This window comes from Ursus americanus, chromosome 22 (assembly GCF_024610735.1).
Source record: "Ursus americanus isolate L20-20 chromosome 22, mUrsAme1.1.p, whole genome shotgun sequence".
Lineage (NCBI taxonomy): Eukaryota > Metazoa > Chordata > Mammalia > Carnivora > Ursidae > Ursus > Ursus americanus.
This window is the reverse complement of record NC_142148.1, coordinates 28,455,116-28,483,015: the sequence shown is the minus strand read 5'-3', so window position 1 is coordinate 28,483,015 and position 27,900 is coordinate 28,455,116. Positions and strand designations below refer to the sequence as shown.

General features: G+C 50.8%; 2 protein-coding genes across 3 annotated transcripts; one reads left to right on the top strand and one right to left on the bottom strand.

The window, feature by feature from the left end:
• Positions 1 to 142: 142 nt before the first annotated feature.
• Positions 143 to 21,192, bottom strand: VPS16 (VPS16 core subunit of CORVET and HOPS complexes). The gene is made up of 24 exons (XM_045807984.2): positions 21,060 to 21,192; positions 6,868 to 6,956; positions 6,547 to 6,644; positions 6,337 to 6,465; positions 6,115 to 6,259; positions 5,894 to 6,009; positions 5,676 to 5,798; positions 5,278 to 5,333; positions 4,837 to 4,926; positions 4,635 to 4,729; positions 4,454 to 4,530; positions 3,856 to 3,987; positions 3,632 to 3,759; positions 3,469 to 3,504; positions 3,167 to 3,275; positions 2,861 to 2,995; positions 2,657 to 2,765; positions 2,468 to 2,565; positions 2,275 to 2,382; positions 1,855 to 1,932; positions 1,585 to 1,754; positions 1,408 to 1,504; positions 610 to 713; positions 143 to 494 (listed from the first exon to the last, which is right to left on the bottom strand). The coding sequence occupies exons 1-24, from the start codon at positions 21,110 to 21,112 to the stop codon at positions 350 to 352; spliced, it is 2,520 nt and encodes an 839-aa protein (XP_045663940.1). The 5' UTR covers positions 21,113 to 21,192; the 3' UTR covers positions 143 to 349.
• A 62-nt stretch (positions 21,193 to 21,254) lies between these two features.
• On the top strand, positions 21,255 to 26,371 carry PCED1A (PC-esterase domain containing 1A). 2 transcript variants are annotated; one of them, XM_045807999.2, is made up of 8 exons: positions 21,255 to 21,674; positions 21,988 to 22,132; positions 22,658 to 22,737; positions 22,848 to 23,086; positions 23,187 to 23,337; positions 23,463 to 23,709; positions 25,574 to 25,645; positions 25,984 to 26,371. In XM_045807999.2, the coding sequence occupies exons 2-8, from the start codon at positions 22,009 to 22,011 to the stop codon at positions 26,229 to 26,231; spliced, it is 1,161 nt and encodes a 386-aa protein (XP_045663955.1). In that variant the 5' UTR covers positions 21,255 to 21,674; positions 21,988 to 22,008; the 3' UTR covers positions 26,232 to 26,371. The 2 variants fall into 2 exon arrangements, with proteins under 2 accessions (XP_045663955.1, XP_045663944.1); XM_045807988.2 differs by having other exon boundaries at positions 21,256 to 21,674; positions 25,370 to 25,645.
• The last annotated feature ends 1,529 nt before the right edge of the window (positions 26,372 to 27,900 follow it).

Here is a 27,900-nt window from a genome sequence, read left to right as displayed (position 1 = left end):
CTCCCATAATCTCCCTAGGGGCTGTGAGCTTAGTTACAGGGCTTTCTTCTGTAACTGTGGAGAGGGGCAGGTCTCTTGTAAATATCGCTGAGGAGCTCCCCCTCCAGCCCCAACACAATCAAACACATCATGTTTTACTGAGGTATCTGGATGGTTCTGCCTCCAGCATGCTTTCGCTTAGGCTGGACTGCATGAGACAAGCGCTCTAAAATGTCCCAACTTTATTTACAATCAGACCCCCAGCTCCCACCCCACCCCAGCTCAGCTTAGCTCAGCTCTGAAGAAGCCTGGATAAGCAGTGACGATTCTGCCAAGCCTAGAGCTCAGGGAGACATGCAGGGTGAGCCCCTCACTTCTTCTGGGCTTGTGCCCTAGTCCGCTGAATCTTGTCGGCCGTGGCCGCATCTGTGGCTCCAGTGCAGTGGGACAATACGAGGGTCAGCTCTGCTTCATTCCGGTGCTCAATGGCCACGTCTGCGGCCTGAGCCACATCCCTGTAGTTTGAGCAGGAGGGGAGATGGTGTCGAGCTGCCCAAGGGCACAAACCGTGCCCCTCATCAGCCCCCTGGCTCAGCCACCCAGCACCCACAGGGCTCTCAGCTGACGCACCCAACGAGAAGCAAGGCCTTGACCTTCTGCTCAGGACCCACGCGGGAGGCATACTTCTTGGCCTCATATTTGTTGTGTTGCTTCATGCAGATCTCAACAAAGGGCTTAGGAGAAGGTGGGGAGAAGGAGAAGATAAGGCAGAGCCTTGCCGTCCTCTCTTGTGAGCAAAAGCCCACTGGACGCATGGACCCTGTGTATTTCATACACTCTTCAGTGTACATAATCCCATCCCACCCCTGCCCTGCCACACATACAACAGTTGTGATCTCAGCAGTCTCAGGGCAGGAATCACCTACACCACAGATCTGTTAGAGCCTTGAGACTGGTTTATGTCCCTGTGGCCACTCCACCGTCCGTGGCTACCCTCGTACAATAGGAGTCCTTTGCCTTCTCAGGACCTCTGTTTTCTCTCACGGCTGCCCTTATCCCACCTACCTGCCACACCACTGAACCACGTGCCACAGAAAACAAACCCCCTCGGTCTCCTCCACTGCCTCCCGGACATGCCCTCCCAGTGCCCGCCCCCCCCCCCACAAAACTTTCCCTTAGGCACACAGTGCCCACTGGGGGCCTCCTTGGGGAAGGCAGCTCATTCCCTCTCTGGTCAACACCTGTGGGCTAACTCGGACCCACTCGCCCACAGACTTGGCCCACGAGTGTGCGGAGAGGGGAAGCACCCGCTAACTATGTGGGAGGGCTGAACAGAAGCAGGAATGGGCCATCTGCCTGTCTCTGGGCCTGGTCCCCCCCAGGACTACTCCCTCTGGGTATGAGGCAGACACAGGGCCCCAGCCTCACCAGGTAGCCAATGGGCGATTTCTTGCTCTTAGAAAACTTCTCTAGCTCCTCCCAGTCTTCCAGATCTGCCAGGGCAGTCAGCTTCAGCCACCAGAGCCTGCAGGGAAGCTGGGCTCGCAGGTGTTGCGGGACGGGCAGGCAGTCCCAGGACCTACCTGCAGCCCGGGCCTCACCTACCTCTTGTCCGGAATGCGGAAGTCACGTGCCAGCTGCTCTGCACGCTTGCTGTGGCCACCGAGGACGAGGGTGGTAACCGTATCGTGCAGAGACAGGTCCACGAAACGGCCCCCCAGCTCGTCTTCCAGGCGCCGCTGCAGCCGCAGGAGCCGCATTTGATCCTCCGTGGCCTGGGACAGAGATGAGGCCAGATGGGGCGGGATGGGGCCAACAGGGACAAGGAGGCAAGACCGAGAGCAGAGGAGGTTCTCAGAAAAGCGTAAGGCAAACCTTGGCTGCGAACTCATTCTTGGCCTTGTAGAAGGCATCAGCTGCCGTCTGCAGAGCTGCGACTCGCCCCTCGATACGCTACAGGGGCAATCAGGGAAGCCTGAGCTCATGGCACCAAGGAAATCAGCCTTCCCCATTAGGGCTACACTTCTCTCCCTGGTCCCTGTGCCCAGGGTTGCCAGGGCCAGCCTTACCCACTGGGTGCACCACCCAAGTGTCCCTAGTGGGTAGGCTAGCTCCTCTGGGACTGACCACCATCCTGGCCTCATATCCTCTCCGACTCTCCCACCACAGTGAGGACCAGACAGGGTGTGCAGCGAATAGGAGGCCCAAATGCCCGGAGAAGGAGCCCGACCAGCAGCCCGGCCCTCGCGCCCCGCCCCCCCGTCCCCCCCCCCCCCCCCCCCGTGGACCTCAGACCTCCTCTGCAGCATAGCTGGCTCGGACGTGGAAGCTGCCCAGCTCCTGGTGGTTGTCATCCTGGTTGTAAAGGTCCTTCAGTGTCTCTAGCTCTTGATGTTTACAGAACTGGGGCCATGGACAGGCAGGCAGTCAGCAAGGCCAACTCAGGGGCTCGGGAGGCTCCAGCCCTACCCCTGCCCAGGGCACACACCTGTCGGTACAAACTCAGGGCCATGGGCTGGTTCCGAAGAGTCATGAAAAAATCTCCCCGGTTTAGCTCATTCTTCAGGTGCAGTAACACCGTGAACACTAAGGAACGATAAGGTGGCATGGGGACTCCGGCCTTGCCCCGAGCTTAGCCCTGAGGCCCCAGCCTTGCCCTCCCTCAAACACTGCTTACCCAGATCAGTGTCCCCACTCTCGATGGCCTTGCTCAGTGCCAGTTTGCTTCTCTTCATCTTTAGGAGAAGGGGTACCTGCTCCCCAGAGCGTGGCTCATACTCCAGCAGCTGTGGGGTGGGGAGAAAGGCACAGAGAGAAGGAGCTGGCCTCGGGGCCTCTAATACCGATGTCAGAGCATCTGGGGAGGGCTGGGCGCCCACACCTTGATGGCCAGCTCTGTGCGGCCACAGCCATAGGCCCGCGCAGCAATGTCAGAGTAAGAGACACCTGGCGTGTCCCCCAGCTTCTGGTTAATGGCCCGAGCAACATCCTCGTCGGACACATCCTTCTGTTGCACCTGCAGATAGAGGGGGTTGTCACACACACCTGGATCTCACCCTTCACCCCCCTAACTCCCACTGGCCCTGGATCAAGACCTCCCCCTTCAGCTCTACACTTCGTTATTTCCCACATCTAACCAGGGCCTGGAATCCTCTAAATAACTTTGAAGCCCGCCCTACGTCCTCACCTTGTAGCAGGCCCAGTGGGCCAGGATCCTGCTGACGCCCTGCACTTCAGGAAGGCGCAGGTACTCACAGATCTGGATCGCCAGAGGGTAAAGCCTCCGCAACACCAGCCTGGCAGGGAAGGGGATAAAGGGTACGGGGGTGAAGTGGGATAGAAAGAGAGGGCAGAGTGGCCCCAGCCTGTAAGTCAGGCCTCCCAGCAGCCAAAGAAATGGGTGAGGAGCAGTGACCACAAGAACGCACCAGGGGCTGTAATGCCTGCCCACCTAGAGCCCTCCTCCCAGAACCCCGGGCCTTGCTGTACCTGTCCAGCAACACCTGGATGGTGAGCTGCTTATATCTGCATTTTACTTGGTTAAGGATCCAGCTGGGGTATGAGCCCTATTTGCCAAGGACTTGCCTCAGCCCCTTCCCCTTCCCCCCGCCACCACTGGCTGTAAATATCCTTGCAGCTCGCTTGAGGATACTGGCTGTAAGTGAGGGGGATCCCGATGTGGTAGTCCCGAATGGCATTGAGCACACGCAGGTCCTGACACATGCGTACGAAGCTGTCAGGTGGAAATCTGTCGAGGAAACACTTTCCAAAGGAGGCCGCCTGAGAAAAGCCAGAGGGCAATAGAGGAGCTCTTACCCCCTGCCCCACCCCCCTTGCCCAGCACCTCCTCCCCCCAGCCCCACCGGCCAAGCCAACCCTGAGCAGACTCTTCTGCATGTCTGGCCGGTGCTCGTGTCCCGCAGCCTCAATGCACTGCTGCACAGCCTGGGTCAGCTGCCCCAGCTCCTGGATCTCCCGGAGGTACTCATCTGCCTTCTGGCTCTCCTTCTGGGTGGTGGAGGAAGGGTGCCAGGGATGGGGTGCCATGATAGAGAACACCCCCATGTCTGGTCCCCCACCCCTCTGGGCTGTGGTTCAAATGGGCTGGTATGGAGGGGCTGCAGACGCCAAAGCCCAAATTCCCTCAGCCCCCAGTCCACCCGAGGTACCCATATATCCCCCGCCATATCCACCCACAATTGCTGGCAAGGGGCCTTGACGGCAGCCCTGACTGGTGCCTGGGCTGGGGATCGTAGGGGTTCCCTGCACCTCCTCATCGCCACACAGAGGACACCGTGTCACTTCAGTCTACCTGAGCTGGTTCTCCCCAGCCCAGTGTCCTGCCTGGATTCCTCTCTTGACAAGTGGCACCTGGCTGAGTCTACCATGCCCAGGCAGGGGCATGGGGCTCAGCCAATTAGGAAGGGGAAGGAGAAGAACATCCTGGGGCCCAGGGAGAAGCCTAGGGCTTTACCTCGTACTCTTTCTGGGCCTCCAACAATAGTGCTCCAGGGGCCATCGAGGCAATTTTGAAGATCTCCTCACTGGCCACTAGGGGAGGGAGTCGGTGAGGGCTGGGAGGGCAGGGAGCCCTCAGCACTGCCTCAATGCCCTGATCCTGCCCTGAGTCACATGGTACCCTGTAAGGGCCTCACCTGGAACCTCATGCAGGAACTCGTGGGTGCTACGAGAGAAGATGCGGACCCCATCCAGCTCAGGTACCAGGTAGGAGTCTTCGTCCAGCACAAACCTGAGCTTGGTCAAGGTTCCCAAGAGCACCCGGAAATGGGGCCGGGCAGGTGACCCTCCCTCTCTTCCTTTCCCCTCCCACCCCCACAGGCAGCCCTCCAAGGATACTGGATGCTCTCAGGTGCGTCACCCACCACCATCAGCCGCCTCTCCCAGGCCACCACGACAGCCCTCTCTTTGCTGCGAGGACGGCTGCACCTGTGGGCAGCATCACACACACATCTGGGACACACACAGGACACTGAGCCCACAGACACATCTCCCACCTTCCCACATCCCTGCTTACATTGCTTTGCCTTGGGACAGCCCTGCACATGCGTGCTGCCCCTTATCCCGTTCCTCTGACTGACATCTGCTTCCCTCTCCCCCTGGGATGTCAGCTCCCAGGGGCATCTGGGGCCCCCAGGGGGGCAGAGGTTTCCCTCAAGTATGCACTGGCAGAGATGATAAGATGCCAGCTCCACCTGGCTTGGCCAGTAGACAGGATGAATCAAGGTGTCCCAGGAAACAAGGCTGCACCCACCCCCCAACATAACATCCCATCCTCACCAGACCATCTGCTTCGGGGGGGCCCGGATGTTGCAGTTGAACTCACACAGCTTCTCCTGAAAGGGTGCAGGGAACATCACGGCCATGTCCTGGCAGTCACCAGTGTCTGGTTCAAACGCTCTCGCCCTGGGGCGCCTGGGTGGCTCAGTCGTTAAGCAGCTGCCTTCAGCTCAGGTCATGATCCCAGCATTCTCGGATCGAGTCCCGCATCGGACTCCCTGCTCAGCGGGAAGCCTGTTTCTCCCTCTCCCACTCCCCCTGCTTGTGTTCCCTCTCTCGCTACCTCTCTGCCAGAAAAATAAATAAAATCTTTAAAAAAAAAAAAAAGCTCCTGCCCTACCGCTAACGGATCTGTCCTGGACAAGGGAGGATGCCCCCACATTGTCCCAGGATCACACCTTGAGTGATGCCGTCCCCATCCAGATGTAGCCCGTGTCCGTGAAGAGTGCCAGGTGTCGGTAGGTGAAGGAGACCGCCATCTGCAGGAAGCTGCTCACTCCAGGGGCCAGGCCAGGGGGCGTCTGGGACAGGCCAGGGAGGACACCAGATATTTTCTCAGCGCTTCCCCCACTGCCTCCCCCACCCCTTCCATTTCACTCCCACTCAGGACCCTCACCACTGCCGAGCAGGCTGCATGGTCGAGAAGGTAAAGATCAGGCCCCACAGCCAGAAGAATGTGTGCAACTCGGTCCTGGCACAGTGCGGTCCAGCACGAGGGTGCACTCTGCAGACCTGTGGCCAGGGAAGAGGACAACTTCAGGATGTCTCTCTTGGCCCCCCGGTCTGGAGACACGTCTGTGGGTGCTGAATGGCTGTCTCAGGGATGTCAGGGCTCACCTGGCACCTCTGGCATCCGGCGAAGTTTGAGATCACCCACATTGGCACTGAGGGTAAAGCGGTGGGCCCCAGTAAGGATGGCCACCCCCGAACCAAACTCAGTGTGGAAGATCCGTGCGTCTAGAACCCGGTTCTGCAGCACCTCCTGGGGAGACGGGCCGTGGGTTGAGGGAGCCAGAGTCACAGACTCCATCCCTTTCCCCAGCCCCCCGCGTCCCCTACATTGCCCATGCTGAAGTGTCTCCGGAAGTCGCCATGAAGCCCATAAACCAGCACTACACCATCCTCCTGCACGCAGAGCAGCTCCTCCTCGGCTGACCAGCCTAGGGACACCACGGGCCCGCTCTTCCACTGTAGAGGAGAGGGCGGTTCCTGAGGCTGTCCTTGGGACACAGACCCGGCCTAGCCCCCGGGGGGATCGGGAGTGCTCACCAGCAGACTGGCCAGAGGCAGGCCGGAGGCAGAATAGATCTCAAGCACTGGCCGTACACTGGCCGCCTTCTCCTTCCGCCACGGGTTCCTCAACAGTGCTGCAGTTTAAGAAGAGATTTTCTGTCCAGCTCCCCAGGCCCACCCCATAGGAAGCAAGCTTCATGAGAACCAAAATTTAAAGCATTTCAGCAGGGGGTGAGAAGTGGGGGAACAGGGGTGGCCACATTAGCAAGAACCACCCGACAACAAGGCCTCCAGGAATCATGCACCTCGAGTTCACCTCATTGTCCCAGAACATGCAGTGGCAGAGGGGTAACATACCAATGGGGCCCCCATAGGGAGCAGCGGCTACCAGGCAGTCCCTGAGCTCCTCCTTCAGGTCCCAGTCCATGCTGTACAGCTCATATTTCCTGCCCACAGAGAGGCAAGCAGAAATTAGCCTCCTCATGACCCTGCATCCAGATGGAGTGAGCCCAGAGGAACCCCTAAAGCCTCCATTTGTCCTTCACAGGGCAGTCAAGGCCCCCCACAGGTGGGAGAGGGTGATGACTAGAAACAGCTTGGGCAACTGACCACATGCATGCTTAGGGACAGCAGGCGACAGAGCGGAGGGTGTTGGCAGGGCAGGATGTGGTTCGTAGAGCAAGTGTCCAAGGATGGCAGGAGCTCCTGGCACAAGAGATAGGGTGTGTGGCCAACATCCAGGGCATAAACTAAGGTAGGACTAGGGTGGGGTGGCTGGCTTTGGCCCGCATTAGCAGGAAATAAGATCCTCTAAGCCGGGGGGGGGTGTCTTCTATTTCTGCTTCTTTTTTTTTTAAGATTTATTTTATTTATTTGACAGAGAGAGAGAGACAGCCAGCGAGAGAGGGAACACAAGCAGGGGGAGTGGAAGAGGAAGAAGCAGGCTCCCAGCAGAAGAGTCTGACATAGGGCTCGATCCCAGAACACCAGGATCATGCCCTGAGCCGAAGGAAGACACTTAATGACTGAGCCACCCAGGCGCCCCTCTATTTCTGGTTCTTAACACCAAAGCAGGTTGTGGGCTTTAGAGCCAGGGGTTCCCTTCAATGCTTGCTGATAATGAACTCTGTTTTAGAGGCACTGAGTTAGTTAGGAGTGCTTGTAAGAAATCCCAGAGGAGGTCTCCGGTGAGTCCAGAGCTGGGAGGACAGAGTCCTGGGCTGGAGATGTCAATTTCTGAATGCTCAGCTTATGGGAGGTAACAGAAATCCAAGCTGGCATGAGATGACTGCAATCTGAGACAGGCATACGTTGCCAAGAGTGTGTGTGGCGTGAAGACAGAGTAGGAGGCCTGAGGCATGCCATCATTTGATGACTGGAGGTGGGGACAAGGAGACGGAAAAGGAGTGGGCACTATCCCAGGAAGCCAAGAGAAAGCAGTGTTTAAGGGGAGTGTTTCCTCCAGTATCATTTCAGGAGCCTTCTTGATAAGAATCAGAAACATGCCTACCATTATTTTCTATTTGACATTTTTCTTGGGATTCTAGCAAAATTAATTTAAGGAAAAAAATTTAAAAGAGGTTTATATTTTGGAGAAGGAGTGAGTTTGCTGCTATCACAACTAATGTGATTGTCTACTTAGAAAATCCAAAGCACACTATGGAATAATGAACAAAAGAGCTCAGGAGGGCAATCAACAAAAACCTATCTATTTTCTATACTGATAAATTTTCTATTATCATAGCAAGAATCAATTAGAATATGACTTTAAAAGACCCTAATCATGATACCAATAAAATGATGATATGCAAGAATAAAGCTAACAAAAGTTTTTACAGAATACAATCATGGGGGGGTGAAGAGAGGCAAACCAGGAAACAGACTCTTAACTACAGAGAACAAACTGAGGGTGACTGGAGGGGAGCAGGTGGGGGGCGGGGCTGGAGTGGGGGGGTGGTTAAATAGGTGATGGGGATTAAGGAGGGCACTGCTAAGATGGGCACCAGGTGTTTTCTGTAAGTTATGAACCACTAAATTCTACACCAGAAACTAACATTACACTGTATGTTAATGAACTGGAATTTAAATAAAAACTTGAAAGAAACATAAATAAATAAAGTTTAAAAAAATCAAATCAAATAAAAGTTTACTCAAAGATATAGAAAACATGGAGAAACATTCCAAAATGATCTATGAATGCAAAGGAATTCCAATAAAAACCACTCCCAATTTCTGGGGGTAGGAAGCACAAACTGATTCTTTTTTTTTTTTTAAAGTAGGCTCCACACCCAGCATGGGCCCAATGCAGGGCTTGAAATCATGACCCTGAGATGGAGACCTGAGCTGAGATCAAGAGTTGGATGCTTAACTGACTGAACCATCCAGGTGCCCCAGCACAAACTGATTCTAAAACTCACTTGCAAAAAAAAAAACAGAAACAAACAAAAAAAAAAACCAATTATCATTTTAAACAGAAAATGTTGAAAAATATTTTAAAATATTTTGAAAATAAGAGAACAGATATATGTCAGATATCAAATACACTATATAAACTAAAGTTAATTAAAACTGTTGTTTTGGCACAGGAATAAGCAAATAGATTGATTGAAGAAAAGAGTCCAGACAAGAACTGGGAATTGAGCATGTAATAAAGATGGCATTTCAAATTGTTGCAAATTGATACTTGAAATGAGACAATGGGCCATATGGGAAGGATTGCAATAAACTATTTCATTACTTAATCTCTACAATAAAATATTTTCCAGATGGAATTCAAGATTTAAATGTTAAAAAAAAAATAAAGCCATATCAGAACAAATCGTGGCTATTTTTACACCCTCAAAACAGAAAAAATTTCTAAGCATGATATATAACCCAGAAGTCACAGAAAAAGAATGAGTCTAAATAAAAAGGACTTCTGTAGACTTCTATATAAAAAGGGGTAAAAACAATATATATGTTTTATATTTGCTTCTATTTGAAAAACAAGAAATTCTGGAAAGATTTCTAAGAATCTAGTAACTAGTTACTGGTAGGTGAGGGCATGGAATCAGTTGAATAAGGACAGGGACAGAATGAGACTTTGAGTTTTTAAATCACATTAATGGTTATTTATTAAAATGATTAACATTAAAAAACTTTTATACATTAAAAAAATCCGTGGAAAACAAACTAGGAAGACAAACAATGAAAAGGGGGAAAAACGTGACACATGTGAAAAACAGGTACTTTTCTTAAAAATACAAAAAGCTCTAAGTAATTTTAAAAATTTTTTTAAAAAGATTTTATTTATTCATTTGAGAGAGAGAGGGTACAAGCTGGGAGGAGGGGCAGAGGGAGAGGGAGAAGCAGACTCTGCTGAGGAGGGAGCCCAACGCAGAGCTCCATCTCGGGACCCTGGCATCATGACTCCAGCCCAAGGCAGACGCCCAACGGACTGACATACCCAGGTGCCCCAGCTCTAAGTAATTTTTAAAAATGAAAATAAAACCAAAAGAAAAATGGCCAAGGGCTATAATCATATTATTTTATGTGAAAATATTTAAAAACTAAACAAGGGCACCTGGGTGGCTCAGTCAGTTAAGCATCTGCCTTAAGCTCAGGTCATGATCCCAGCATCCTGGGATGGAGCCCCACATCAGGCTCCCTGCTCAGCGGGGAGTCTGCTTCTCCCTCTCCCTTTCCCTCTGCCCCTGCTTGTGCTCTCTCTCTTGCTCACTCTCTCTCAAATAAATAAATAAAATATATTTTTTTAAAGATTTTATTTATTTATTCGACAGAGATAGAGACAGCCAGCAAGAGAGGGAACACAAGCAGGCGGAGTGGGAGAGGAAGAAGCAGGCTCACAGCGGAGGAGCCTGATGTGGGGCTCGATCCCATAACGCCGGGATCACGCCCTGAGCCGAAGGCAGACGCTTAACCGCTGTGCCACCCAGGTGCCCCAATAAATAAAATCTTAAAAAAAAAAAAAACATAAACATAAAATCCTTGAGAAAATAGAGGCTAACAGTTTTATAATGTGAACTATGGAAAAGTCTTTCAGAGCAAGATACAAAACCCAGAAATTATCAAGGAAAAGAATGATAGATTGTATTACATAAAAATTAAAATTCTGTATGTTAAAAATGAATACGTAAGAGTCAAGTGACCTATACAAGGAGGAATTTGTAACATTTCTAACAAAGGGTTAATATGGAGGCCACGTAAAGAGCTCCTTTACACACCAATGCAAACAACAATGGAAAAATAGTCAAAGAATACGAAGACATATCTAATGACCATGTAAATATGAATTTAAAATTATTTTTTATGTTTTGACCATCTGAATGACAAACAAATAAGGGGATAAGAACATCAAATATTGTGGAAGATGTGAAAAACGAACACTTTCCCACATTATTAGGTGGGTGTAAAAATTGGTTCAGCATTTACGGAAGAAAATGAAGTGCTATGTATTCAACTTTTAAATGTGTGCACCCTCTGACTTAGCAATTCCCTTCTAAGAGTCTCACTTATAAAACTACTTGCACAAGTGCACAAAGGTATGAATTCATTGCAGCACTATTTAAAATAGTTCTCTTCAAATCCTGGAAAAACCTCCTTTAAGATTGGGACTGGTTAAATAAACTATGGGATGCCCGTTCTGGGGAATATTACGTGGCCATTAATAAGGTGAGTCTGTGTACTGACATGAAATGATCTCTAGATGTCCTGTTGGGGGCGGGGGGAAAGGTAAGCAGCAGCTCAATAGGAACCATACGAACCCATCTATTTTATACACAAACTAAGCACATATTTTTGACACGCCTACTTACGTATGACAATGTATGTGTGTGAATAGACAGAAAAACGCTCGGAGCACGAAGCTGCACTGAGCCAGACAGTGGTTACCTGTGGAGGGTGGTGAATGGAGGGACGTTGGAGAACCGCTCATTTTCAGACTTTTGCAGTGCCTGGATGTGTGATAACACATCAGCATTTTTTTATATTTTGTTACTAAAATCGTTGCATGAAAATCTGATGGGAAAGCAGATGCTCACACAGACCTAGCATGTCAGTTATCAATTTATTGCCACTCAGCTCCAAATTCCCCCTCCTGTACTGTGGGAGCGGACGGCATTTATTTATGCCTTTCTCCTTCTCCGTTGAGTGTGATCTTAATGTTTCTCAGTAGAGGGCGCTTGGAGGGATGCCGCCGGAGGAAAGGGCTCTCTAACGGCTTCCCATCCAGGCAGAGCCCGCCGGCCGCCAGGGTGTGAGGACATCTGGCGGTCCTCCGCCTCAGTCATGCAGCAGCAACCTCAAAGGCTCGCCTGGAATGGTGATCACCTTCCCATGGCTCCCTGGACACACACCACACCCCTAGTCTCCTGCCCACACTGGGCTCTACTTCCAAGGCTGCCAAGATGCCTGATCCTGGGGCTACTCTGCCTGTGCCCTTGTGTTTCCACAGACACCCCCCCCTGCACACCTGTGCACCCAACCACTGCTTGTGGCTTAGCGCACAGACCCCACGTGTTCCAGGCTGCCCATCTGCACCAGCAGCCCCATTCCATCGCATGCCCACACGCTTGGCCACCAGCTGCAGCTCGCCTGCCTCCCTGTACCTGTGCACCCCAGAGAGTTGTTTCTTGCTTGCCTGGCAACTGTGGACCAGCTCTGGCCCAGGCAAACCAGTGAACTTCTCTGCTTCCCAGTGATCTGCAATTTTATTTTCGCACGCAAGATCTGAACCCCAACATGGGGCGGGGCTTCCCTTCCAAGCATGTCATTCCTTGGGTGCTCTCCCTCAGCCCGAGGTGATCATACAAAAGTTTCTTATATCTTACTCTTATCACAGTTTACTAATTCTTTATGTTTATCAAACTTTCTCCATTTAAGTCTCCTGACTGAACCCACATTGATATAAACTTGGGGCAGGGAGTGGCCCAGAAGACAGCCCCCTAAAGATGCGATCTGGGGATTGGTTTGGTTGCATGCTTGGGTCTGAGTGCAGTACTGAGCTCCCGGTCATGGGAAACGAATGCTAGTCACCCATTAAATGCAGCAGCATCACGATTAATCAAGCCTGCAGTTTGCTGTGGTGAAATGCCAAGTCAAACATGTCCCTTGGGAGTGACTTCTGTGCCTGACCTTGGGCTAGATCATTTTGAGTGCACCTGAACAATTACAAAGAGAAAATGACAAGCTTGGGTCCATTAACTTTAAGCTCAAGTCATGGCTCTGAGAAGCAGAAAGCTTCCATCACAGCCCTAAAAGAATCTCAGTTCTTACAGCCATGCGGCTGCTACTGGTAAAAATCAAACACAAAATTTAATTGCATGGGTTGTTAGATTATAACAGTTGAATTCACCAACACACCATTTTCCAAGTGAAAGTTAACAGCATTGATCGGGACAAGAATTGGATCTTGAAACTTAGAAACAGTGCAAGTAGCTTGCCTTTCCGTGTCCAGGGAGACTAGCCTTCGGCTGCCTGCAAACCCTGTGATAACCTCACTTGGGGTAGATGTCTTGGGGAGCTTCCCTCCCCAAGGCTGACCTGGCTGACACTACTGCTGAGTGGCTGATATGCCAACAGCAGAGACTAATATCTGGTCCCAATTTGGCACCATTCCTGGGGGGACCAGCCTGCAAGCTGACTACATATGACTCTACAAGGGAGGATGTGACCATTAGCATCCAAACCCACTGGTCAATCTCAACCTCACTCATAGTGGACAAGCCGATGTAAGATGCTTCCAGACATGATGCTGTATAAATATCACAGCATCACCTATGAGATGTTTCTGCCAAAAATGTTCACCCTGCATCTACTCAAGCCTCTAGATCTAATACACAGTTTCAGGAAATACAGGTTATGATGGAGAATAAAGTTCAAAGGCACCGTAGGGAAGCAATGGGACAAATCCAGAAAGTAATTTGGTCTTTTAAACAAGTCAATGTCATGAAAACAAAAGGTAAGGGTGGGAGTGGGGACAGTAATGTTCAAGCTCACGAAAGACTTAATTAAGAGCGGTAAGCAAACGAGTAATTCTAGTTTGGGTCTTGATTTGAACAAACCGGTTATAAAAAGACACTTTGAAGACAACTGGAGAAGTGTGAATAAGGGCTGGTTGTCAGATGATTTTAAATGTTAATTTTATTAGGTGTAAAAGAGTATTGCAGTTTTATAGAAAAGACTGCATTTTTGTAGGGAAAATGTCATTTTTTAAAAAGTAACACACATTGACGTTATATCTGTAATTTATTTTTTTTAGAAGATTTCAAAGTAATCTCCATCCCCCATGTGGAGCTCTAACTTACAACCCTAAGATCAAGAGTTGCATGCTCTATTGAATGAGCCAGTCAGGCACCCCTGCAATTTAAAACAGAAAGGGGCACCTGAGTGGCTCAGCGGAGCGTCAGACTCTTGGTTTCAACTAAGGTCATGATCTCAGGGTCTTGGGATCAGCCCCGTGTCAAGCGCAGTGCAGAGTCTGCTTGTCTTTCACCCTCCCCCTGTGCCCCCCCCCACGCAGCTCTCTCTCACCCCCAAATAAATAAAATCTTTAAAAAAAAATAAAATACAACAGAAAAAGTATGTGATTGAAAAAATGTGTCTGGAAAAAAAATAAATAAACGTGTCTGGAGTTGGCTTTTAAATAGTCCCAAAAAAAGTGTGTGTAAGAGGAGGAAGGGAAAGATGAAAAGGAAATGACAAAGTGTGGATCTTTACTGCAGCTAGCTGAGGGGTACATGGGTGGTCACCAAATTACTCTTAACTATGTTTATGTATATTTGAACTTTTTCTTAATGAAATATTTTAACTTCCAAAGTGCTGAAGCAAATATTGCAACACAACAATTTTTAAGCCCAAGTGATGATGCTGGGTATTCACTCTACTCCTCTACTTCATTGTACACCTGAAAATGTTCCTAGTAAAAGGTTAAATTCAATTCCCAAGAAGAAGTGAGGACGCATCTTTTATCCAGTGTTCCAGGGACTGAAGCTCAGATGAGGCCTGAGATCTGTCCACTGAAGTGACAGAATGTCACTAAGAACAGGGCACTCAGACCAGAGTGAATGGTCAGTGGGAAGAGAGAAAACAGAAGCAAATGCAGACGGCGGTCTTTGGACGTTTGGCTGGCGTGGGGAGGAGAAAGATGGGATGAGAAGGAAGGACCTGTGGAATGGGGGAGTTTATTTTTTCCTTTTTTTTTTTTTTAAGATTTTATTTATTTGTCAGAGAGAGAGAGAGAGAGAGCGCACAAGCAGGGGGAGCAGCAGGCAGAGGGAGAAGCAGGCTTCCCGCTGAGCAAGGAGCCTGATGCGGGGCTCGATCCCAGGACCCTGGGATTATGACCTGAGCCGAAGGTAGATGCTTAACTGACTGAGCCACCCAGGCGTTCTGGAGGAGTTTATCTTTTGTTAGGATGGGGAGATACAGATCAAATTTCTAGGACCCATCCCAGAGATAAGGGAGTACTCTGGCCGTGGGAGCTTCACGTAGCCAGCATCTCGGGTGATCTTGATGCTAGGGGTCCTGGACAACAGGTGGAGAAACACTGTGGCTGAGGGAGGGTGTGGGTGGATGGCATATGGTTTCTGAGAGAACAGGGAGACAGGGCACATCACCGGGTCAGGTTTGGTAGGGGGAAGCCTAGCCCCTTCTATGCAGATTTCCAGGTGTCTCGATGACTTCCAGTTCTCTCAGAAGTACAAGGTGAAGTCAACTGTTGGCAGGAGGGGCCAATGAGACTATGATTTTCAGTATTTCCAAATTATTTTAATTGTTTCTTTGTGTAATCTTTTAAAAGGAAAAGTAGAGCCCTTGTGATGAGTGTAGGCTGACCCCCCATAAAAAGACTATGAGGGCCCAGTTGAGGCTGGTGGGCATCGATTTACTGTAGTCCTAACCTGCCTGTGTGTGGCCTGCCTAGCAGCACTCAGCAGCGGCCTAGGCACAGGTAGAGACAGTGAGTGGCTGGTGCACTGGGAGGTGGCTCTGTGCCAGGCAGGTGCAAATGATGGACAAAGGAGCAAGGCTGTCAGGGAAAAGGCAAGAAACTGAAATGACTGACTGTGGCTGTCCTCCAAGCTGGACAGGGAGGGACACATTTATAGAAGGGGGCTCTGCACACGGATACGAAGAGAACAAAGGGTTCCAGGGATGGGGGTCCCAGTGAGGTTGAAGGACAGGTCTATCAGGAGGTACCAGAGTATCAGTGAGGACAGAAGCTTACAGTCAGACAGGGGGCTGCCTGAATCGAATGTTTCAGCAGCAAAGCAATTCTGGAAGAGCACAGGTGCAGGGCGGAGGGTGGCTGATGTAGATAAAATCACTTGAGAGGAGCTCATGGAGCCGTGAAGCCAGGTGGCCACAGAAGTCACCCTGGAAAGTGGCAAGAGGTGGGATGTGCAGAAGGCTGTCCAATCAGTCATTGAGGGATGTGGCTCAGGAGGCCGGCAGCAACACAGACCTGCCTGGGAAGGAGGCAGAGCCCCTCTAAGGGGGACAAGAGGGGCACCTGGGTGGCTGTCGTTAGGCGTCTGCCTTCCGCTCAGGTCATGATCCCGGGGTCCTGGGATCAAGCCCCACATAGGGCTCCCTGCTCAGTGGGGAGCCTCTTTCTCCTTCTCCCACTGTCCCTGCTTGTGTTCCCTCCCTTGCTGTGTCTCAATCTGTCAAATACATAAAATCTTGAAAAATAATAATAATAAGGGGGCCAGAAGTAAGGGTCAGGGAGTGAAGAGCAACAAAACAAGGACTACCTCCCCATCCATTGATGTAAAGAAAGCTTCTCAGGGACAGTCGGGTGACTCAAGCTGTGCCTGAAGGGTGGCATGGGGTATGGAGAAGCAGAGTGAAGGGCAGCAGGGAGGGTGGCCTCTCGGAAGAGCACAGGGGTGTGGACTCTTGTAAGGACAGCCATACCTTCAATGAGGAAGGCCAGTCATATCTTTCTCCTCTACTCCCAGATCCCAGAAGTGGAAATCTCAGCAGCAGTAAATGGACCCTGGATTCCAATACCAGGAAATCACTAAGCCTAGCAGCTCTCATAGCCTCAGTTCCAGCCCCCTCCAGGAAACACTGAAGAAATCCCTATGGCTGTACAGTTGAACTTCTGGAAAAGTACGCTCCACCACAGTGCAAGCAGAGCCCTGGGGTGAAAATAGATGATCTTCAGCCTTTGCCTCCAGGATCCAGGCTGGACTACTGGACCACTGGGGAAGAAAGGCACATCAGGTCTAGCCTTGGAGAATAATCTATTTATTCCAAAATCTTCAAGCCCAAGAGAGCCCATCATCACCCCTGAAATCCTTTGGCTGCAATTTGCCTCAAAAATAAATACTATTGGGGCGCCTGGCTGGCTCAGCTGGAGGAGCATGCAACTCTTGATCTCAGGGTTGTGAGTTCGAGCCCCACGTCGGATGTGGACATTACTTAAAAATAAAATCTTAAAAAAACAAAAATAAATACTACTAAAGAACTCCTGTACATTGTTGCTGGAATGTAAAATGATGTAGCTGCCAGGGAAAAGAGTCTCATGGTTTTTCAAATAAATACAGAATTACATGTGATCCAGCAATTCTATTCAGGGTATATATCTAAAAGAACTGAAAGTAGTCTCAAAGGGACATTTGTACACTCATGTTCATAGCAGCATTATTCATAATAGCCATGAGGTAGAAGTAACCCAAGTACCCACTGATGGATGACTGAATAAATAAAATGTGTTATATACGTACAATAGAATATTATTGAGCCTTAAGAAGGAATGAAATTTTGATACAGGCTACAATATGGATAAGCCTTGAGGACAGGACAGTATGCTAAGTGAAATAAACCAGTCACAAAAAGGCAGATACTGTAGGCTTCCACTTATATGAGCTATCTACAGTAGTCTAATTCATAGAAACAGAAAACAAAATGGTGGCTACCAGGGCTAGGGGAGGGGAAAAATAGGGAGTTACTATTCAATGGATATAGAGTTTCAATTTGCAAGGTGAGAAAGTTCTGGAGATTTCATTGCACAACATGAATGTACTTAACACTACTAGACTATGCTTTAGAATGGTTAAGGTAGTAAATTTTATGTTATATATATTTAACCATGATTTTTTAAAGATTTATTTTTATTTTTTATTTTTGGGGGGAGGGTCAGAGGGAGAGGGAGAGAGAGAATCTCAAGTAGACTCTCCACTGAGCAGGGAGGCTGAGGCAGGGCTCGCTCTCACAGCCCTGAGATCATGACCTGAGCTGATATCAAGCGTTGGATGCCCAACAGACTGAGCCAGCCAGGCGCCCCTAGCCACAATTTTTTTAAACGTTCACGTTTAGGGACACCTGTCTGCCTCAGTCAGTAGAGCGTGTGACTCCGCTTTTGGGGGTGTAAATTCAAGGCCCACGTTGGGTATAGAGATCACTTAAAAATAAAATACTAAAACAAGTTTGTGTTTATATGTTACCCCATCCCCCCCCCCAAAAAACCCTACTAAAATAGTCAATCTCTCTTCTAAGAAGAGTTTCCGGCATACATAATGTATCTTGTCTCCTTTCCCTTACCATAAGGGATGTTTCTACTAAAGTACTGAAACAATGTGTCCAAAATCAAGCTAACCCTTCCCCCACAAAACTCTCTTCCTTTCACATCTTAAGCCAAAAACCCAGTCATCCTCAATTCCTTGCTCTACCTCCTTCCTATCCAATGCAACCCATCACAATCTCCTTTGATTTTGTCCCCTAAATACTTCTCTGATGAATCCCCTTCTATTTCCAACATTACTGCCCCAGTGCTCCCCACCATCAACTTCTCCCTGACCTATTCCACCCTTGCCTCCATATTTGCTTGCTCCTTCCAAAAGGAACTTATTTACACACACACACACACACACACACACACACACACACACACACACACTTCTGGCAATCCAGCCACACTGGCTCTCTTTGTTTAGATGACTGACAGTGTCCTAGTCTTTCTAGCCTCAGGACCTTTGTATATGCTCTTTTTCATCACACTCCCTGCACCTACGTTTACTCATCTCCTGGATGGGGTATTATTGTTTCCTTCATTAAGTCTTCTTTAACTATAACCTCCCAGTCTATTATGTATACTCTCTTGGCCCTTATATTTCTCCTTTACAGTGATTATGATTAAACAAACACTGAGTCATTAATGGTTATCAACGGTCTCTCCTACTGGTGGTAAGCTTTATGAGAGCAGACAGGGTCCATGTCTTTTTATTGGCTGATACACATTCAGCCCTGCAAAGGGTTGGGCAAAATTAATAAACAGGATTAATTCAAGTTCGGTTTTTAAGATAAAAATGGCTTAAATTCTGGAGCCCTATAAGAACTAGTAACCATGCTCTCTCTTACCCTTCCCAAATTCAGTGAGCTTTCCAGAACATTACTTCCATCACAAAAGAACCTGTCCTGCAGACAGGACATGAAATGCAATGCTTGTATCATTCATTCACTTACTGGAACATGTCTTGGCATAAAGCTATGCACAAACATGAATAAAACCAAATAGCTGCATTTAAAATATTTCCACTCCGGTGAAGCTAGAATATGCTATATGTTTTCCTGTTTAAAAAACAACAACAACAAAACAACCAAAAACCCTACACTTTAACACACGTTCTAGAAGAACACTGGATTCAAAGCCTGGCTCCACCACTTACTAGTTGTGTAACCTGGCCACCTAACCTCTCTGTGCCTCAGTTTCCTCATCAGTAAGATGGGGCTAATAAGGATACCTAACTCATGGGGTTGTGAGACAAACTAGTCAATACACATAAAATACTTAACATAGTGTCTAGTACACAGAACGGCTCAACATCTGATAACAAAAATCATATATCCTCCACAGCAAGGCTTATACTTCTACTCTTTCTGGCAGCACAGCACAGGTAAGGGGAGGCTAGCCAGACAGATCACGTCTATGGCAGGCACTCAACACTCACACTCATTTAAAACTTTCCTGGTGTATCAACAAAGCTAAGACTGCATGTGATAAACAGGAGCTCTGTGGTAATGAGGTCAATGTCTTTAGCATTCTCTGATTTAACAAACCTTTGCAGGCCACATGTATTCTCCAAAGTAATATAAGTTAATAATTTTAAAAGTGTATGATGTATGAAACACTACGTTACGTAGCTACTTTTGTCAAATGACATACCTTCTCCACAAAAGCAGCTGAAATCGTTGTTCCTTCCTACTGACTTCACTGCTTTTTAATTAAATTTCTGCATTTTTTTCATATTGCATATTTTATATGCATATTTATAAGAGATAAGAATTATAAATAAACAACAAATGCAACGGATCTCTAAAAATTGCCATAAAGCATCTGCTCATCTTGGAAGTGTTAAGAGCTGACATTCTGTGTATCAAAAATCACATTGAAAAGTTTTAACACGTGAACAACAATGGTATACAGTTTCCCTAACACAAAAGAGTACTTTGTATTGAAATACGACCCCAATGCAATAGTTGAAATCAATAAAGTATTTTTAAAACTTTATTGGGCAACTACTGCATAATAGTCACTGTTCTAAAGGTGCATTGGACGTATAAACAGTCTCAGCCCTCGAGGAACTTAGTTTAGCAAAAGAAACCTATGCAAATACTGCCCTACTGTGCCGTTCATAACAGACCATAACACTGGGCCTGTGAGGCCCAAAGGAAAGTCAGCTGACTCTATTGGGATTGGATCAGGGAAGGTTTCAGAAAGAACCCTTGAACTAAGTAAGACCTAAAAGATGAACAAAAATTCTCCACTGAGACAGAGGGCAAAGGCAGTACCCACAGAAGGAACTGCAGGCTGGCTGCAAACATGGGAAACATCATGGTGTACTGAGGTCCTGTAATTCTGTGCAACTGGAATAAAAGACTTGGGTAGGAGAGGGGCAGATGGAGCTGGAGGCAAATAGAGGCTGACTTGGAGATGGTCCAATAGAAGGAGTTTGTATTTTACCCCACAAAGAAGCGACGCCACTGAAAAATCCTTATCAGGGTAATGATGTGATCGGTTTACACTTCACATCAATAGTTTAGGACTCTAGGACTCCCGTGAGAGGGTTACCCTTAGCTGAGGGTCCTCACTCGCGCTGCCCCTGGATTCGGCCCTTTCTCCCAGTTTGCTGTTATCCCGCCCGCCGTGCGATCCCGCCTCCCGTGGAGCGCCCCTGTAGTCTGACTTTGGCAGCACTTCCCCGCAGCAGACTGGACACTCGCTGTCACCCGCAGGCCGTCTCCCTCAACGTGATCAGAGCATCCTTCAGGAGGCTGACAGATCTGAGCTTCAGCTTTGGGGTCTGCCCCCAGTCGTGTGACCGCGGTGTGATTGCCTCAGTTTCCTTCCTGGAGCTGGGGAAGGCCCGGCCCCCTGGCCATTAGGCGGCTGTGCGTTAAGTGGTAGACGCCGGGAGAGAGCCGGCGAGGGGCGGACCCCAGCGCCCACAGTGACGGGGGCGCGCGCCGCCGGCTCCGCCTGAAGACTCAAGCCGGCGGGCGAGCGGGGTAAGCCGGGCCGTGGGCGGGAGGGCGGGGCGGCTCACCGGTAAAAGGCAGAGTCCCCGAGCGGGTTCCAGTTCGCCGTGTAGCAGTCCATGGCTGGTGCAGGCGGCGGCTGGGAAACGCCGAGGGGACAACCGCCTAGCACGGGCTCCGGGCCGGCACTTCCGCTTCCGCCCGTCCGGGTCACGTGGCGAGGCTGCCGCAACGGCCATCACCACTGTGGGCAGCTGCATTCGGCCGTCGCCGCGCCCCCGCCCACACCCGGGCCTCGTGCCCGCCGGGGTGGGCCCGGCCCTGGCTCCTGTCCCCCGCCGCTGCCACCCCCGCCGCCTTCCTGTGCGCTCGGGCGCCGGGGGTCGCGCAGGGCGGGACATGGGTGACCGGAAGTGGAAGCTGTGAGCGTCGCCGCCCGGGGCGCCGAGGCCCGAGGCGCCGTCGGGGCCGCCGCGACGCACGCATGGAGAGCGCTGGGCTCCGGGCTGTGCACCGACGGCTAACCGGGACGCACGGGTTCTGCCGGGCGCGGGCTGTGCAGAACCGACTGGCCTCCCGGGGCGCGGGAACATGAGGCTAGGCCCGGAGCCCTCAGAGGGCGAGGCGCGCGGTGCGCGGGCCTGTCCCGGGCGTGGGTGAACGGTGCGGAGCTCCGGGACTCGGTAATTGGCGCTAGCGGGCGCGCGCATGCGCGGGGCGGCGGCGGGCACGTGGCGGGGCTCTGGGCGGCGCCGCGCGGGAAGCGCCTCGGTGCCCTGGTGGCCCGCGGGCTGGCGACCCCCTGCCTCTGGTGTCAAGTGGGACCGAGGCAAGGCGCCACCACCATGGGCCCTACTCTGCCGTGGCCACCTCGCTTCTGTAGCCGTGAACAGCTCGGGAGGGGCCGGCGCAGATCTCATTTATCGCGGGGCGGGCCCTGGGGCCGACCTGTCCTGAGTCCCCGCCCGCGCGCAGCTTAGTGGCCTCTCCCCGCAGCCCGCCATTGACAGCGGCGGCATGGTCTTCTGTCTGGAGAACGAGGAGCCGCGCCTCCCTCTACGAAGCGCCATGGTCCACTTCCAGGCCTCGGAAGTCCAGCAGCTGCTACACAACAAGTTCGTGGTCATCTTGGGGGACTCAAGTGAGTGCCCCTCTAGGTTCACACTACCCAGCCCTGCACCTTCAGTCTGTTTTCTATGACTGGACCCTTTGTCACCATCCCAAACCTCCTTTCTGACCCCTAGTCTGCTCCAGCCCAGTAGGTTTTCTGTTTATTTCCCCATGCACCATCCACAGGTGTCCTGACCCATGTAGTCTGTCACATTTTTTAGCCCATCCTTGCTCAGCATTTTTCTCCCTGACAGTCTCCCATACTTTCCTTCATGGGAGCAGTGGATTGTGCTGTCTGTCTCCTGGGTGACTTGGCCAACTTACTTCTGCCAGGTGATCTTGGGCCACTGTGTACTAAATTGGGGGCTGGTGCACGGCCAGAAGGCAGACGTAGTACCAGAATTTTTTTGGCTTCACCTTTTCTCTGCCTCTGTAATGAACTCCACAGAGGTGGTGTTGGGCAGCCCCAGCCTTGGGAAGATGGGACGCCTGCAGTTGGGAGGAGCTAGGGTGGGGTGAGGCTTGTCTTAGCCTCAGGGTCTCTGTCTCCCTGCAGTCCAGCGGGCTGTGTACAAGGACCTGGTGCTCTTGCTCCAGAGGGACTCACTGCTCACAGCCGCCCAGCTGAAAGCCAAGGTGAGGGAAGCTTGGTAGCCACGCCAGTGGTGGGTGGGCACAGACCCTGGCCTGGCAGGGTCTTCCTCCCTGGCATGGGTCTGACCAGCTGGGTGGGGGGGTGTGGGCAGGGGGAGCTGAGCTTTGAACAGGACAAGCTGGTGGCTGGGGGTCAGCTGGGCGAGCTACACAACGGGACGCAGTACCGGGAGGTCCGCCAGTTCTGCTCGGGTTCTGGCCACCACCTTGTGCGCTTCTACTTCCTCACCCGCGTTTACTCCGAGTACCTCGAGGGCGTCCTGGAGGAGCTGACGTATGGGCCTGCCCCGGACCTGGTGATCATCAACTCCTGCCTCTGGGATCTCTCCAGGTTGGGGCGGGGGGAGAGGGAAATACTGGTTGGGGGGTGGAGGTATGGCTCAGAGGCTATCCACCTTGTGCTCTTGCCCACCCTACGTGCTGTCCGACAGGTATGGCCGCTGCTCGATGGAGAGCTACCGGGAGAACCTGGAGCGGGTGTTTGTGCGCATGGACCAGGTGTTGCCAGATTCGTGCCTGCTGGTGTGGAACATGGCCATGCCCTTGGGGGAGCGCGTTACTGGGGGTTTCCTTCTGCCAGAGGCAAGTGACTGAGGCCCTTCAGGTTGGGGGAGGAGGCATCCTGAGGCAGGATGGTAGATAGAGGGCCTTCCCTCCCGACCCTGCTTCCTTGTGCGGCTCTTAGATGCTGCACTTTCTTAACTCAGCTCCAGCCCCTGGCAGGGTCTCTGCGGCGGGATGTGGTTGAAGGGAACTTCTACAGTGCAACACTGGCCGGGGACCACTGCTTTGATGTCCTCGACCTCCACTTTCACTTTCGGCATGCGGTACAGCACCGTCACCGGGACGGTGTCCACTGGGACCAACATGCTCACCGCCACCTCTCACACTTGCTTCTGACCCATGTGGCCGACGCCTGGGGCGTGGAACTGCCCAAGCGTGACTATCCCTCTGGTGAGCCCTACCACAAGGGGGTAGGAGAGTGATGCAGAGGGGGTTCTTAGAGCATAGGGCTCAGAAACAGAATAGGACAGAGGTACTCGGGGAGTAGAGGCCCCTTGAAGGACTTTTGTGGCTCCTGAGTGCACCTTTCTCATCCCCTGGGGAGGGTGAGAGCACAGGAGCAACATTCTGATCCAAGTTCTGATTCCATATGGTCTAGCCTGTAGTCATCTCTGTACGTGAATGAGTTTATGTAAGCTTTGAGCACATAAAGCAGTGTGTCAAGTCTCCTATCCCACAGATGAATAGGGAAGAAATGGGGGGACTTCTAGCTAGGCATGGGGGTGGGGGGGTGGAAAGATGGAAACGGAGGAAGGGCAATCATGAGATGTTACAGAAGCAAAGAAGCCGTTCAGCTGTTGCTGTCAAGTCTCTCAGTTCCTGCCTGCTCTCAAAAGGAGCATGGTGGCTGATTGTTTCCATGTCTGCTTCCCCCCCGGATCATGTCCTCAAAGGGCAAGCTTCCTACCTTGTTGCCAGCTCATCCCTTTTGGCCTTGGTGTCTAGCACAATTGCTGTGTACATAGTACCTACGGGATAGTGTTTGTTGAGTTGGGGTACAAGTCACGTTAGAAGGCTGTTCGTAGCAGCACTAGAGGGTGTGAGGGCACAGAGAGGCCAGGGATGTCACAGAGGTAAACTAGGACTTGACAGCCAGGAGTTGGAGCCTTGGGGAGGTGGATTATGGCTTTAATTATATAATGGTTTGGTTTCCTTGTTTTTTAGATGAGAACTGATCCCCAGCAAAGAGAGGGATGCTCTAATGGTTGTAAGGCTAGTTTGTGGTGGCTTAGGTCTTCTGCACCCAGTTTGGAGGTCCAGAAATAGGGATGTGAAAAGGAAGAGTTGGATGGGAGGATATGATTGGTGAGTTTGGTCCAGGCAGACCTCTGAGGTGCTGTGGAAATGTGCAGCGGATTTGGAGTCTGTGGGGGCCCCATTGCAGGTATGAGCATGAACTGTGAAGGAGAAAGCAGAACTGGGGCCGTGCTGTGGAATCAGAATGGAAGAGGGGCTGGTGGAGGAAATAAAAGGACCTGAGGGCAGAGGCATTTCAGGGGGGACAGAGACTATTGGCCATTTCATATGACTGTCAGGAAGAGAGAAAGTGGTTACATTTAGTCAGAATAGTGCTGAAGGAGTAGAATAGGGTTTAGAGGCAGGAGCAGCTGATGAAGGAATGGGAACTGGGCAAAATACTCCGTATGGAAGTTTGGAAGGCACAGGACTGCTGGAAGAAGAGAATGACAGGATCTCTTCTTGTCCAGAGAGAAGACTTATTAGGCTCATTTGTTGGTCTGTGGGGAGCAGCTGGGAGAAGAAAAAGCTGTAGATACAGGAACTGGGCATACAAAGGGAGAAGGCTCTAGAGGGGTGCATGAGGTCAGAGCAAAGGCAGATCTGTGACTTTGAGAAAGACAAGGAAGAAAGAACGTACCCTGGGCTTGGCCTGAAATGAGAAAGAATGAGGAAGATGGGGTAGGAAGCAGAGGGTGCCCCCGCCTGGTGGCTCTGTTCTCCGAGAGGAGGGAAGAGGTTTAGGAGTGTGGACAACCGGAATTCTGGGTGGGGTGGCTCTCAGGCCTAAAACAAACAACCATCCCGTTCTTAGACCCGTGGATTGAGGACTGGCCAGAGCTGGATCATCCGTTCCAGGGGAGCCATGGGCAGCCCCCAGACTTCGGGGAGCAGCTGGCCTTGCCCCCACCCCAGCTCTCTCCCCTGCCCCCTCCCATGCCTTTCCCCTACCCCATTCCTCAGCCCTCGCCACCTCCCTTGTTTCCACCCCTGCCCCAGGACACCCCTTTTTTCCCAGGCCAGCCCTTCCCACCCCACGAATTCTTCAATTATAATTCAACAGAAGACTTCTCGATGTCATCCCACTTAGGTAGGTGCCTCCACAGCCTCCCCTCCCAGCTCTCCCAGCCTCCCTGTGCACCTTCCCCAGCCTAGCCTCCCGTACCCAGAGGAGTTGGGTAGCTCCTTGTGCCCCCAGGATTGGGTTCAGTCACTGCTGGATCTACACCAACATCTGTAGACTCGTTAATCAACTCATTGATTGTCACAGTTTGCTGGTTTGGAGGTAGGGGAATGGTGTGGCCATCTTGTAGATGGGGAAACGGAAGCCCAGAGAAGCTCCTCCTGGAGAACTAAAACTGCCCGGAGGCAGAGCTGGGCTCACCTGCTCGGAAGCCCACTCTCTGATAATGGCTGGTTCTTTTGTAGGATGTGGCCCTGGAGTGAACTTTGTGCCTGGCCCCCTGCCACCTCCAGTCTCTGGCCCTATCCCCCATGGTCAGCACCGGGGCCCAGTGGTCCACCGGGGGATGCCACGCTGTGCTCCCAACAGCCCCTACCACGTGCCGAGGATGGGGGGGCCCTGCAGGCAGCGGCTCAGACACTCAGACAGACTGATCCACACAAACAAACTGGACAGACAGCCTCCTGCCCATTCGGGGACATGGCCTGGATAGACTGGATCTTGGACTGGGGCTGGATGTGCCAGTGGCCCTACAGGGCCTGCTTGCCACCCCCGGTGCTGGGTCAGGGTGTCTGTTATGCCTGGCATTGTTCTTGTCCATTGCTGTCACTAATAAAGGCATGGAAGAACAGAGTGGCATCTTCCTGTGTGAGGGGATGGGTTTCCCAAACCATGATCTGAAGAGCTGGGGAGCTGCCTCTGGGCCCTCTCCAGCCTTGGCCCTTTCTCCTCACACTATTTAAAAATCACTGAACATGTCCTTCCTGCTATCTCACACACTCGTCTTTACCCTTACCAGAACACAAGTGTGCTTAAAGACCCTGGAGGGGTCCTCCTGTTATCTGCTGCTCTTGGAGATTGGAAAGTAGCAAGGGCTGAGTTGAAACTGTCAATATTTTATTTGGAATTTTGGTTCTGGCGAGTTCCCACCTCTATTTTCCAGTCTTACGCATTCAGGTATACATTCAATATTCATCTATTTCTGGACATGTACACAGACCTTAGTTACCTGCACAACTCTTGGCACATGGTGGACTCTCATTAAATGGTTGGAACTAAACAAGCTTCCAAACTCAAGTGGAAGACTGATTAGAAATCCATTATTTAATAGACATAATGTGCAATGGGAGGCAAACTGAACACAGACCAACCTCTTTTGTTTGGGGGGGTGGGAGTAGAGGGAGCTGAGGGAGAATTCCAAGATGGCGGGGGTAGTTAAGAAGGAGTACAGGGTTTCAGCTTTGACAAGTGGTGTTGACACTGGGTTTGTGACACTACCAAGCTTCAGGGGTGGAGTGTGGGCCAGATGGTGGCATGGGTGGGGGGGTTGGAGCATGGCAGTAGGCTGATAGGAGGTGTGGGGCAGAAAAATAGGGTAACATGGAGACCCACTAAATCATCTTGAAATAGAATTGGAGGGAAGAGAGGGATGCAGATTTCTTGTATTGAGTTTCTATACTTGTTACTAACATATTACATTGGCAAAGGATATCATATCTCACACAAAAGGAGGTAAATAGATCAGAAAAGTGTGGACCATTGCTAGCAATCAACCAATTGCAAATGAAGGGAAGCTGTTCAATTAACCCGCTGGTGCTGGGGAAGCTGGTACAGACAATGTGAGTTAGTAAAACCCTTTAGAGAGCAACCTTGACAGGGCAGTTGAGAATCAAAAGACAGACAAACTTGGTTTTCTTTGGTATAGACAAAAAGTGGAAGGGAACATACAGAAAAAAATTTTTTGTTGTTAGGGAGTTAAGATTTTAGGTTTGTTTATTGTTGCAAAAAATTGTTTCTTTTTGTTATCAAAAACTCATCCTTGGAGCATCCCTGTTCAGCTGCCTCAGTTTGCCCAACCCCTTGTTCACTCTTTTCTGCCTTTCTTCAAAACCCTTTTCTGTCTGGACAGTTTTGCACCTCTGACCCTGGAGCTGCTCAGTGTCACTGGAGAACACTGTCCACCTGGACTGATTGACAGGAGAAGAAAGTAATATGAGTTACCTGGTCTCACCCGGCCCTGTCCATTGCTTGCCATCGTGTTCTCTAAAAACTCCTTGTCCCCTCCCCTACCAATCCTTCCTTAGCCTTTTCCACTCTCTTCAAACCCCATCCCAATTCTGGAACTCTCACTCTGTAAGCAGCCTTGAGACTGTTCAGTGTGC